The sequence below is a fragment of the Dama dama genome, chromosome 3, assembly GCF_033118175.1.
Source record: "Dama dama isolate Ldn47 chromosome 3, ASM3311817v1, whole genome shotgun sequence".
Taxonomy (NCBI): Eukaryota; Metazoa; Chordata; class Mammalia; order Artiodactyla; family Cervidae; genus Dama; species Dama dama.
The window spans coordinates 44,714,841-44,728,056 of record NC_083683.1 but is presented as its reverse complement, the minus strand read 5'-3'; the positions used below and the strand labels follow the sequence as shown (position 1 = coordinate 44,728,056).

The following is a 13,216-nucleotide window of genomic DNA, read 5'->3' as shown; positions in this document are numbered from 1 at the left end:
CATCACTCTACTAGCTTTCTTTGTAGTAATGCTTCCTAAGGCCCACTTGACTTCACACTCCAGGATATCTGACTCTACGTGAGTGACCACACCATCGTTGTTATCCTGGTCATTAAGACCTTTTTAAATATAGTTCTGTGTTTTCTTGCCACCTCTTCTTAATCTCTTCTTCTTCTGTTAGGTCCTTACTTTTTCTGTCCATTATCGTGCACATCCTTGCATGAAATATTCCCTTGATATCTCCAATTTTATTGAAGAGATCTCTAGTCTTTCCACTCTATTATTTTCCTCTCTTTTTTTGTACTGTTCATTTAAGAAGGTTTCTTATCTCTCCTTGCTATTCTTTGGAACTCTGCATTCAGTTGGATATATCTTTCCCTTTCTCCCTTGCTTTTTCCTTCTCTTCTTTCCTCAGCTATTTGCAAAGCCTCCTCATACAACCACTTTGCCTTCTTACATTCCTCTTTGGGATGGTTTTGGTCACTGCCTCCTGTACAATGTTACGAACCTCTGTCCATAGTTCTTCAGGCACTCTGTCTACCGGATCTAATCCCTTGAATCTAATTATCACCTCCACTGTATAATCATAAGGGATTTGATTCAGATCATACCTGAATGGCCTAGTACTTTTCCCTACTTTATTCAATATAAGACTGAATTTTACAATAAGAAGCTAATGATCTGAGCCACATTCAGCTCCAGGTCTTGTTTTTACTGACTGTATAGAGCTTCTCCATCTTTCGCTGCAAAGAATATAATCATTCTGATTTCAATATTGACCATCTGGTAATGTCCATGTGTTGAGTCATCTCTTGTGTTGTTGGAAAAGAGGGTGTTTGCTATGTCCAGTGTGTTCTCTTGACATAACTCTGTTAGCCTTCTCCCTGTTTCATTTTGTACTCCAAGGTCAAACTTGCCTGTAACTCCAGGTATCTCTTGACTTTCTCCTTTTGTATTCCAATCCCCTATGATGAAAAGGACATTCCAATATTCTTACCACGAGAACCCCATGAGCAGTATGAAAAGGTAAAAAGATATGACACTGGAAAATGAGCCCCCCCAGGTCAGAAGGTGTCCAATATGCTACTGGGGAAGAGTGGATGGCATTTACTAATAACTCCAGACAGAATGATGCAGCTGGGCCAAAGCAAAAACAACACTCAGTTGTGGATATGTCTGATGGTGAAAGTAAAGTCTGATGCTGTAAAGAACAATATTGCATAGGGACCTGTAATATTAAGTTCATGAATCAAGGCAAATTGGATGTGTGGTTAAGCAGGAGATGGCAAGAGTGAACATTGCTATCTTAGAATCAGTGAGCTAAAATGGACAGGAATGAGTGAATTAATTCAGATGACCATTATATCTACTACTGTGGGCAAGAATCCCTTAGAAGAAATGGAGTAGCCCTCATAGTCAGTGAAAGAGTCTGAAATGCAGTACTTGGGTGCAAACTCAAAAATGACAGAATGGTCTTAGTTCATTTCCAGGGCAGGCCAATCAGCATCATAGTGATCCAAATCTATGCCCCAAACAATAATGCTGAAGAGCTGAAGTTGAGTGGTTCTCTGAAGACCTACATGACTTTCTAGAACTAACACCAAAAAAAAAAAAAATCTACTTACTTACCTAGATTTCAACTTTTTTTTTTTTCACTTATTCATTATAGTTTGGCTAAGTTGAAAAAAAGACAGTTTCACTGTGTCTTCATCCTTTTAGGAGAGTCTGATACTGTAAACATTTCTTCTCAGGGATGGTGTTCTCTGAATTATGACTAAAGAGAATTCTCCCTATCCTTTAGCTTTGTACATCAAGTTCCCTCCGTTCTGGTTGTACCATTCTGATGTGGAAGATCTGGTTGTGAAGTGAACAATATCAATCTGAAACTGCCTAAGCAGAAGGCACACAGTGTGGAGATGCCTGCCAACCAGCCTCGATACACTTTTCTAGATTCTAGTTATCCCTTTATTCACACTTTAAAAATAACTCCTTAAACATGTATTAGAATTGAAAAATTATTTTATTACAAAATAATCACCATCAGAGAATATAATCTTTGAAACCTAGCAGATTTCTGATTGGCATTGGAGGAAGGTTCATTCTTTGACCTTTTTTAATCAGTCATTTGTTCATTTAACAAAAATTCGTTGAGCACCTACTATGTGCCCAGCACTGTTTAGACCCTGGAAACATAGCAGTGAGCATGACAGACAAAAGTTCTACCCTCATGAGGTTTATGTCCAAGTGGGAGAAGACAGACAAAGTGACCAGCTCTGGATTGTGTAGACTTTGGATTTGGATGCTGAAATTCTTTGTTAATAAAGCTCAAGACAGTATTTTCTTTAAAAAATAATCTTATTTATTTTTGGCTGTTCTGGGTCTTCACTGCTGCTCAGGCTTTCTCTAGTTGCGGAGGCCTGGGGTTACTCTCTAGATGTGGTGCACAGGCTTTTCATTGTGGTGACTTCTTTTGTTGTGGAGCAAAGGCTCCAGTCTGAGTGGGCTTCAGTAGTTGCGGCACACAGGCTAAGCAGTTGTGGTTCCTGGGCTCTAGAGCACAGGCTCAATAGTTGTGGTGCAGAGGCTTAGTCGCGCTACGGCATGTGGGATCTTCCCGGGTGAGGGACTGAACTGGTGTCTCCTGCCTTGGCAGGCAATTCTTTACCAATGAGTCACCAGGGAAGTGCCAAGATGGTATTTTTTTTTTTTAGCATTTCAGTTGCATTCCACTGTTGATTTATATTGCAGGCAGATTCTTTACATCTGAACCACCAGGGAAGCCCATTATAAAGCTAGAACTCCCCAGTTCTTTAAGTGATTTTGTGGTAATAGGTGTGTAACTGATTTTTGAAATAGAGTTAATTTTTTGAGAGCAAATTTTAGGATAACAGCAGAATTGAGCACAAAGTACAGACAGTTCTCATATACCTCCTGGCCCCCACCGTGTAGTCTCCCCCATTATCAACATCCATCACCAGAGTGACATGTTTGTTGCAGTCAATGACACATCATGATTACCCATAATCCAGAGTTTACATTAGGGTTCACTCTTGGAATTGTATATTCTATGGGTTTGACACACATATAGTGACATATCTGCCGTTATAGCATCCTACTGAGTAGTTTCTTTGCGCTAAAAATCCTCTGTGCTCTGCCTGTTCATCCCTCCCCCTCACCCCAACCTCTGGCAACCACTGATCTTCTTATTCCATAGTTTTGCCTTTCCTACTGTGTCATATAGTTGTAATCATACAGTACATAGGCTTTTCAGATTGGCTTCATTCACTTCATAATATGCACTTAAGTGTCTTCTTTGTCTTCTCATGGCTTGGTAGCTCATTTCATTTTAGCACTGAAAAATAGTCCATTGTCTAGGTGTACATACATTCACCTACTGAAGGACATTTGTGTTGTTTCCAGGTTTGGAACTGATTTTTTTAATACCTAAATATAGCACTTTTTGGCTTTCTCTATTTTTGTTTTGTTGATTTCCTTCTATTGTTATTACCTATTGAGATCTTTTTGATTTTTAATCCTGTCATGCTACATCTTTAGAAGGCATGCTTGGCAGAATCAGAGGTGAAACCAAGTTGCTGGGAATGGCCACGTCAGTTGAGTATACTGGGAGCCAGTACAGGCATGAAGTATGCCGGGATTGGGAAGCAACATGGTGGCCAGTGGGACAGGTCTGATCTGCTCTGGTTTGGATGCAAGATGAGGCTTGGGCAAGCCAGGGAATGACCAGAAGAGTGGATATTACCAGGGAGAATGGTGTAGTTTCCATCATGATTCAAGGAGGCTCTGATTTTAGAGCAAGAATGTGATAGGGGTTTAAGGTACAAAATACTTAGGCTTGGGGAGGCTATTGAGAGCTGAATGGGGTATCCGGTCCACCTTGCTATGTAGAATGGATTTTGTAGGAATAGCCCAAGAGATAGAAACTAAGCAAGGGAACTACCATGTCAGATGCCTAACTTGTCAGCACAATATCTGAAGACTCGCATGCTGATTTGAGCCCAGTTTTAGTAATGACTGATAGAAAAATCAGGGTATAGTTGGGTCTCAATGAAGAGGACCGACCTCAAGGATCTGAAGTGGGAAAAGGAGAAATAGCATGGGCTTTGGCAATGCCTTTGGCCCTATCATGGCTCAAAATATTTACTTGAATACTTGGCTACTTCTCTCAGGAATGTTTTTTCTTTCCCCCTCAGCTGTAGGTGTAGCCTCCCAGAGAATCCGAACAATCACACTTTACAGTACTGGAAGGACCACAACATCGTGACTACGGAAGTCCACTGGGCCAACCTGACTGTCAGCGTAAGTCTGGGCGCTGCCAGGCAGCTCAGCCTGCTGACCCCTGGGCTTAAGGGGGCCTTCTAGGTAGAAGTGGGGAGCCCTTCAGTAAACTCTGGTGTTGATAGAAATAAAGCTTTTTGTTTTTTTTAGAACACAATTCTTAACTGACTTTCCTTTCCCTTCAAAATTCTCTTGTACACAAAGGGAAAGGAAAATGACCTCACCCCTCTTTCCCGCACACGTCCTGCCCAGTGACCCTACACTGAGGTTGTGTGGGAATGAAATCAGGGAGGATCAGGGGGCACATCCAGGTTTCAGGGGGGCTTGAAGAACATTCAAGTTTGGAAGTCCTCTGTAATAACAACAGTGCAATAGCTGGGGCCATCCCAGAACCTCATGTTTGCTCAGGATAGTTCTGATTTCATTTATAGAAGTGTCAGTTAGGACCGTAAGCAGTCACTCAAAATACAGACAAGAGCCCACAGCTGGACGGAGGGCAGGTGGAAGCCACAGGCAGCCTGCATGTCCAGCCAGCAACTCTAGGATGACAGTGACAGTCAGGAGGCAGCAGCTGTTTCCTCCCTTGTGCCTGCCTTTCATCACCCAGAATGTCTATTCCTCCAGGAGTGCCAGGAGATGCACGGAGAGTTTACAGGCTCTGCGTGCGGCCACCACGGACCCTATACTCCTGATGTGCTCTTTTGGTCCTGCATTCTTTTCTTCACTACCTTCATCCTTTCCAGCACCTTGAAGACTTTCAAGACAAGTCGCTATTTCCCAACCAGAGTAGGTAGCACACTCTTGCATTTCTTTTGTGTTAGACTTATAATCTCACAGAACCCATTCTCAGCCTCCATGCTGCTTGTGAGTACATTGACAGGTGCAGAGCTCCAAAAGACCTGATTCTGGAGGCCATGGCCTTTTCTTCCTGTGTCCAGGAGCCTCTTTCATAAATGTGTAGTGTAGGATGAGGGGTTAATACCTAAGAATTTTTTATTGAAAAGTGTCAGGTGAGTTTAAGGTGGTCGTCGTGTTCAATTACATCTCATTTCCAGAATGCTGGGGTATGTTGCCAGTAGTAGCTGGAACTGGCACCCGAAGACAGTACATGGGGATGATTGCCTGGGATGTGTAGGGTACCCCAGAGTCTCCTCTTGGGGATGACTGGTAATAGCTTGTGAAATCACTGGGCACATTGACCACAGCAGCCAAAACGCTCCTGACTTGGTTTGCATGATGGTTTGAAGCCTCAACTGCCTCTCCCTGACACAGATGGCATTGTTTGTATAATGACTGGTTTGGGCGGGGTGGAATTAGAGGCCCAGAATAGAGGGACCAAAGGTATCTTTGCTTTGAGGAGGAGCTAGGATCAGGAGGAAATGGTGGTTTTTCTCTGTGTGAGGCTTTTATCAGATATGCAAAGCAGGATGTGTGAGTGGGTGGGGGTCTCAGCTGATGAGACATTTTCTGTGTATACATTCAGGACAACAACACATTCTCAGATGTCAGTCAGTCTACACAGTGGTTAAGGGAAGCTGCATGGAGGGCAGGTGGAGGCTGCAGTTCTAAATAACTTGTCTAAATAAATAATTTCTAAATAAGTTGTTTCCGGTTTGGACAAATAATGAACAGGTGGCAGCTGTGTACTGACTACTTGCTACTTGCTCAAGCCTGGCTTAAGTGAAACAGGGGATGCAAAAGAAGCTTAAAATGTGGTCTCTGTAACAGATACTCACACTACTATATATAAAATAGGTAAACAAGGACCTGCTGTATAGCACAGGGAACTCTACTCAGTATCTTGTAATTAACATATAATGGAAAAGAACCTGAAGAATAATATATATATGAAATTGAATCACTTTGTTGTACACCTGAAACACTGTAAATCAACTATACTTCAATTAAAAAATAATACACTGTAAAACATGTAAATTATATCTCAGTAAAGTTACTATATAATTTTAAAATATATGTCCGTGTTTCCTTTGCTGCTCTGCAAGTAGGATCATCAGTACCATCTTTCTAGAGTCCATATGAATGCATTAATATATGATATTTATCTTTCTCTTTCTGACTTCACTCTGTAATAAGCTCTAGGTTCATCCATCTTTTTAGAACTGACTCAAATGTGTACCTTTTTATAGCTGGCTAATATTTCATTGTGTATATGTACCACAACTTCCTTATATACTCATCTGTCGATGGACATCTAGGTTGCTTCCATGTCCAAGCAATTGTAAACAGTGCTGCAATGAACACTGGGGTACATGTGTCTTTTTCAATTACTGTTTCCTCAGGGTATATGCCTGGGATTGCTGGGTTATCAGCTCAGCTCTGTCGCTTAGTTGTGTCTGACTCTTCGCGACCCCATGGACTGCAGCATGACAGGCTTCCCTGTTCATCACCAACTCCCAATGGACACAAACTCATATCCATCAAGTTGGTGATGCCATCCAACCATCTCATCCTCTGTCATCCCCTTCTCCTGCCTTCAGTCTTTCCCAGCATCAGAGTCTTTTCCATTGAATCAGTTCTTCCCATCAGGTGGCCAAAGTATTGGAGTTTCAGCTTCAATATCAGTCCTTCCAGTGAATATTAAGGACTGATTTCCTTTAGGATTGACTGGTTGGATCTCCTTGCAGTCCAAGGGACTTTCAAGAGTCTTCTCCAGCACCACAGTTCAAGAGCATCCATTCTTCGGTGCTCAACTTTCTTTATAGTCCAACTCTCATATACATACATGACTACTGGAAAAATCATAGCTTTGACTAGACAGACCTTTGTTGGCAAAGTAATTTCTCTGCTTTTTAATATGCTGTCTAGGTTGGTCATAGCTTTTTCTGCCAAGGAACAAGTGTCTTTTAATTTCATGGCTGCAGTCACCATCTACAGTGATTTTGGAGCCCCCAAAAATAAATTTTCTCACTGTTTCCATTGTTGCCCCATCTATTTGCAACCAGATGCCATGATCTTCATTTTTTGAATGTTGAATTTTAAGCTAGCTTTTTCACTTTGCTCTTTCACTTTCATCAGGCTCTTCAGTTCTTCACTTTCTGCCTTAAGGGTGGTGTCATCTGTATATCTGAGGTTACTGATACTTCTCCCGGCAGTCTTGATTCCAGCTTATGCTTCATCAAGCCCGGCATTTCGCATGATGTACTCTGCATAGAAGTTAAATAAGCAGGGTGACAATATACAGCCTTGACGTACTCCTTTCCCAATTTGGAACCAGTCTGTTGTTCCATGTCCAGTTCTAACTGTTGCTTCTTGACCTGCATACAGATTTCTCAGGAGGCAGGTCAGGTGGTCTGGTATTCCCAGCTCTTGAAGAATTTTCCACATTTTGTTGTGAGCTACACAGTCAAAAGCTTTGGCATAATCAATAAAGCAGAAGTAGATATTTTTCTGGAACTCTTGCATTTTCAATGATCCAACGGATGTTGGCAATTTGATCTCTGGCTCTGCCTTTTCTAAACCCAGCTTGAACATCTGGAAGTTCATGGTTCATGTGCCATTTAAGCCTGGCTTGGAGAATTTTGAGCATTACTTTGCTAGTGTGTGAGATGAGTGCAATTGTGCAGTTTGAACAGTCTTTGACATTAGAATGAAAACTGACCTTTTTCAGTCCTGTGGCCACTGCTGAGTTTTCCAAATTTGCTGGCATGTTGAGTGCATCACTTTAATAGCATCATCTTTTAGGATTTGAAACAGTTCAGCTGGAATTCCATCACCTCCACTAGCTTTGTTCGTAGTGATGCTTCCTAAGGCCCACTTGACTTCGCATTCCAGGATGTCTGGCTCTAGGTGAGTGATTACACTATCGTGGTTATCTGGGTCATTAAGATCTATTTTGTATAGTTCTTTTGTGTGTTGTTGCCACCTCTTCTTAATATTGTCTGCTTCTGTTATGTCTGTACCATTTCTGTCCTTTATTGTGCCCATCTTTGCATGAAATGTTCCCTTGGTGTCTCTAATTTTCTTGAAGAGATCTCTAGTCTTTCCCATTGTATTGTTTTCCTCTATTTTTTTGCATTGTTCACTTAGGAAGGCTTTCTTATCTCTCCTTACTATTCTTTGGAACTCTGCATTCAAATGGGCATATCTTTCCTTTTCTCCTTTGCCTTTAGTTTCTCATATGGTAGTTTTATTCCTACTTGCAGGGCAGCAAAGGCAACACAGACATGGAAAACAGACTTTTGAACATAGTGGTGAAGGAGAGGGTGGGATGATGTGAGAGAATATCCTTGAAACATATACATTGCCGTATGTAAAATAGTCAGTGGAAGTTTGCTGTAAGATGCAGGGAACCCAAAGTCGGTGCTCTGTGACAAGCTAAAGGATTGGGATGGGGAGGGAGGTGGGATAGGGGTTTGAGAGGGAGGGGACATACGTGTACCTATGGCTGATTTGTGTTGAAGTATGGCAGAAACCTGGAGAAGGAAATGGCAACCCACTCCAGTGTTCTTGCCTGGAGAATCCCAGGGACGGCGGAGCCTGGTGGGCTGCCGTCTATGGGGTCGCACAGAGTCGGACACGACTGAAGCGACTTAGCAGCAGCAGTAGCGTGGCAGAAACCTTCCAGTATTGTAAAGTAGTTATCCTCTAATTTATGTGTGTGTGTGTGTGTGTGTGTGTGTGTGTGTGTACACAGGATGTACCAGGATGGAGGGTGGTGACCATTAGAGACGATTGAGAGAGAGAGAGTCCCTACCATCAATAGGAAGTGAAAACCCATGAAACAACGAGGCCCATAGGAGACAGCAGTCATTAGATGGATGCCATCCTGGGATATAAGTGCCATGGGAGTTCAGAGGAGAGAAGGACCCTGGGCCCCAGGATGGGCTTCTTGGTAGGGCAGCTACATGTTCAGAGAACTTATGTAACATTCAGAAGAGAACTAAAAAGCCAGGGAAGGGGAGCTAGAAACCTCAGGTTTCAAATGAAAGCAAAGTCAGCTTAAGGTGTCAGTGATGTTACATGTGGCCAAGATATATCTGGCTCTGTCTTGTTGGAAGCTCAGATTAAGGTGGGCATACAGTGGGCACTAGACACTGAGGGGGACTGTGTTTTATTAAAACTACAAAACTATAAAGTTGGTTAGTCAGTCCTCTTAGGGGCAAAATGGTGATGAGGGGGCTTTAGAGAAAAAAAAAGTAGGGAAGGCGTACAGGAAGTACCAGGATGAAGGGTGGTGACCATCAGAGACGACTGAGTGGAAATTGTGATACTTGAGTGGATGTAAAGCAGGGAGCTGCCCATGGGTCACCTGGAGGAAAAGCCGCTGAGGCAGAGGGATGAGCAAGTGCAAAGGCCCTGAGGTGGGAGAGAGTCTGGTGTGAGTAAGAAACAGCAAAGAGGGCTGTGCGGCTGGGACAGGCAGAGTGAGTTGGGGAGCATTAGGACCTGGATCACAGCAGTAATGATATCAGATGTGTGTGGGCCTCACTGGCCAAGGAGGTCTCTGGGCTTTTTAGCTCCATTGAAGTGAAGAGCCATTTCAGGGTTTTGGTAGAAGAGTGACATGATCTGACTTGTGTTTTGAGTGCTTATTCCAGCAGCTTTACATAAGGACAGAGGCACGGTTAGGAGTCTGCTTCTGCTACAGAGACAAGAGCTGCCGGTGCTTCTGATCTGGTTGGGAGCTACGGGGTAGTGAGAAGGGGTCAGGTTGTGGGCATGAGCTGAAAGCAGAGCCAATAGGACTTGCAGATGGATTTGATGTTGGGGCTGAGAGCAAAGACAAGTTGGTGCTGCTGCGAGGTCTTGGCCCAGCTGGATCTTGTTGGTCCCAGGAAATCTTACCCCGAGTTCTCAGACCTAAATGCTGGGCCCAGATTCTCTAAACAGAACTCCTCAGAGTTTGGAGTGGGTCCCAGTAGAGTTTGTCAGAGGATTCATTCTTCCTTATGATTCCCACACTTTGGTGGTATTAATTTGGGCATGTTAACATAGTCCTGTTGTTTAAATATGCTTGTATTAATTGACCGATAAAATTAAAGCATTCTTCTGAGCATGTTTAAGCATTTTATAATACCTGAGTCTTTTCTATTGTGTTTAATCTACTGTAACACATCTCCAATCCTTTTTCATGCCAGGTCCGCTCCATGGTGAGTGACTTTGCTGTTTTCCTCACTATCTTCACAATGGTGATTATTGATTTTTTGATTGGAGTACCATCACCCAAGCTTCAGGTTCCCAGTGTGTTCAAGGTAAACAGATGTTAGGGTACTTGGTGCCCTTATGTAGTTCATAGAATCTGATCCCGAGTTATTTCAGGGGCCTCTCCTTATCCTAATCACGTATTTTGCAGTCCTCTAAATCTGAGTTGTGCTGCTCATGCCATACCATTCAGAAAAGCAAACTCTTCAGGCTTGACCGAGTTCAAATCAGAGAAGTCAGAAAACCTAATGTTGTTTAATGAATGAAAAGCGTTATTTATTTTCTTAATGCCATTTATTGTTTTTAATATGTGAAGATTTATAACTGAAATGTGGGAACTTGCCTGGTGGCCCAGTGGCTAGGACTCCATACTCCCAATGCAGGGAGCTGGGTTCAATCCCTGGTCAGGGAACTAGATCCCACATGGCTCAACCAAGAGTTTCCATGCCACAGCTATTAATAAGATCCAGTGCAGCCAAATAAATAATTAAAAAATAAAACAATGGCATATTCGTATTTACATAAACATATACCAAAGACTGTGGGAATATGGGTCTCTGGAACAAGTTCTGGTTCACAGCACTTCACTGAATATTAGCTGTCTTAGGAAATCGGGAAGGGTGAAAAGGCTCTTTGTAAGCCTCAGTCCTGCTCCTCAAGTATCTTGCCCCATGAGGAGGTGAGGCGGTGGAGGAGCTTCACCCTCAGTCTAGGGCCCCGCCCAGAGTAATCATGACCTCTCTTCAACCCTAATTCATTGTTTGTATATCTCTCTATAATCAATACTGTTGTTTATCCAAAAACCTATACAAAAAGTAAAACAGATGATCTAAACATGGGGACTCCAAATCTGTTTCAGTTTGGGGGCAACTGCTGGGGAAACTGAGGAAATAGAACAGCTGAGCTCAGTTCCACAGATCCCCACAGGGTGGAGAGGAGAGGAAACCTGGGTGTACTTGGGGACTGGAGAGGGGCCAGGAGAGGAGGGGGTGGGGGAGGCTGGGCAGGAGGAGGAGGCCGGGAACGCAGGCCCGTGGTAACGCGTAAACACCCGGCACAGTCGGCCTTCGTCTTCCCTTTCTCTCTCCCTGAAGCAGGCCTGGTTAAAAATATCTTTTTCTGTATTGCTTGAAAAATTTTTATTTCGTTTTGTTAAATTCAACTGAAATGCCACCCAGTTAGAAATTGATGGATTAAAAAACATCCTCTTTAAAAGTATATACCTCCTAGAATATATATCATTCTCACCCTGTGTAAATGAGTGCGATCAGCTTTTTCTCTAATAGGTGGCTGAGGTCGACACTGCAGGAGGAATGGATTTTGTGTAAAAATAAGTAATCTCGGAGCATTAAGCAGTTCTTGGAAAGGTTCCCTGATGGGTAGGCTTAAGATAGTCAGAAGGCACTGAATTTCTGGGATATCTGGGAAGAAGGCCTCTCTTTTGAAGATGGGAGAGACGTCAGAGAAAATGGGAGAATGTCAAAGGCAGTGCTGCTCATTGGCAGATCTCCCTTTCAGGAAGCAGAGAAAACATTTTCTTCTTTCTTCTCTTCCCTATTACACCACATGACCCCCAGTGACCAAGACCCAGTCTGAAGACTCATACTATTATTGATGGGTTAATGCAGAGTACATCATGAGAAACACTGGGCTGGAAGAAGCACAAGCTGGAATCAAGATTGCCAGGAGAAATATCAATAACCTCAGATATGCAGATGATACCACCTTATGGCAGAAAGGGAAGAAGAACTAAAGAGTCTCTTGATGAAAGTGAAAGAGGAGAGTGAAAAAGTTGGCTTAACGCTCAACATTCAGAAAACTAAGATCATGGCATCTGGTCCCATCACTTCATGGGAAATAGATGGGGAAACAGTGGAAACAGTATCAGCCTTTATTTTGGGGGGCTCCAAAATCACTGTGGATGGTGATTGCAGCCATGAAATTAAAAGATGCTTACTCCTTGGAAGGAAAGTTATGACCAACCTAGACAGCATATTAAAAAGCAGAGACATTACTTTGCCAACAAAGGTCCGTCTAGTCAAGGCTATGGTTTTTCCAGTAGTCATGTATGGATGTGAGAGTTGGACTGTGAAGAAAGCTGAGCACCGAAGAACTGATGCTTTTGAACTGTGGTGTTGGAGAAGACTCTTGAGAGTCCCTTGGACTGCAAGGAGATCCAACGAATCCATCCTAAAGGAGATCAATCCTGGGTGTTCACTGGAAGGACTGATGCTGAAGCTGCAACTCCAATACTTTGGCCACCTCATGCGAAGAACTGACTCATTGGAAAGGACCCTGATGCTGGGAGGGATTGGGGTCGGGAGGAGAAGGGGATGACAGAGGAGGAGATGGCTGGATGGCATCACTGACTCGATGGACATGAGTTTGAGTAAACTCTGGGAGTTGGTGATGGACAGGGAGGCCTAGCATGCTGCAATTCATGGGGTCGCAAAGTCGGACACGACTGAGTGACTAAACTGAACTGAATGTTGGTCAAGGATTAATAAGTTTTTGTGTAGACCTAACAATTTAACTACCATTTCGAACATTATTACTAAGGAAACACAGATTCTATAAACTTTCAGAACCTAACCTATTGATAATTTGGGACTTGGTGACATTATTGAAGAGTCTTTGAATCCTAGAAATGATAACCAATGTGGAACCAAATACTTTGGATTAAAATCTTTGCTTTGTTCATGAGTTTGGGGCCAGTTTGTATCCCCGGTCTTTTATCTTCCATCCCTACTTGCCAATC

The 13,216-nt window shown here is 42.9% G+C and overlaps 1 protein-coding gene across 9 annotated transcripts in view; it reads left to right on the top strand.

The window, feature by feature from the left end:
• SLC4A8 (solute carrier family 4 member 8) overlaps positions 1 to 13,216 on the top strand; it is an 89,597-nt gene that overhangs the window by 47,620 nt on the left and 28,761 nt on the right. For 6 of the 9 annotated variants that reach the window (XR_009690235.1, XR_009690229.1, XM_061127574.1 and 3 more), the window contains 3 exons: positions 4,212 to 4,317; positions 4,921 to 5,082; positions 10,395 to 10,508. Coding sequence is in view for 7 of the 9 variants with exons in the window: in XM_061127574.1 (XP_060983557.1) it covers positions 4,212 to 4,317; positions 4,921 to 5,082; positions 10,395 to 10,508 (382 nt within the window). In the remaining 2 variants the exon portion in view is untranslated. Of the gene's footprint in view, positions 1 to 4,211; positions 4,318 to 4,920; positions 5,083 to 7,998; positions 8,099 to 10,394; positions 10,509 to 13,216 lie in introns of those variants that run through there. The other 3 variants (XM_061127576.1, XM_061127575.1, XM_061127579.1) reach the window with 3 other exon arrangements.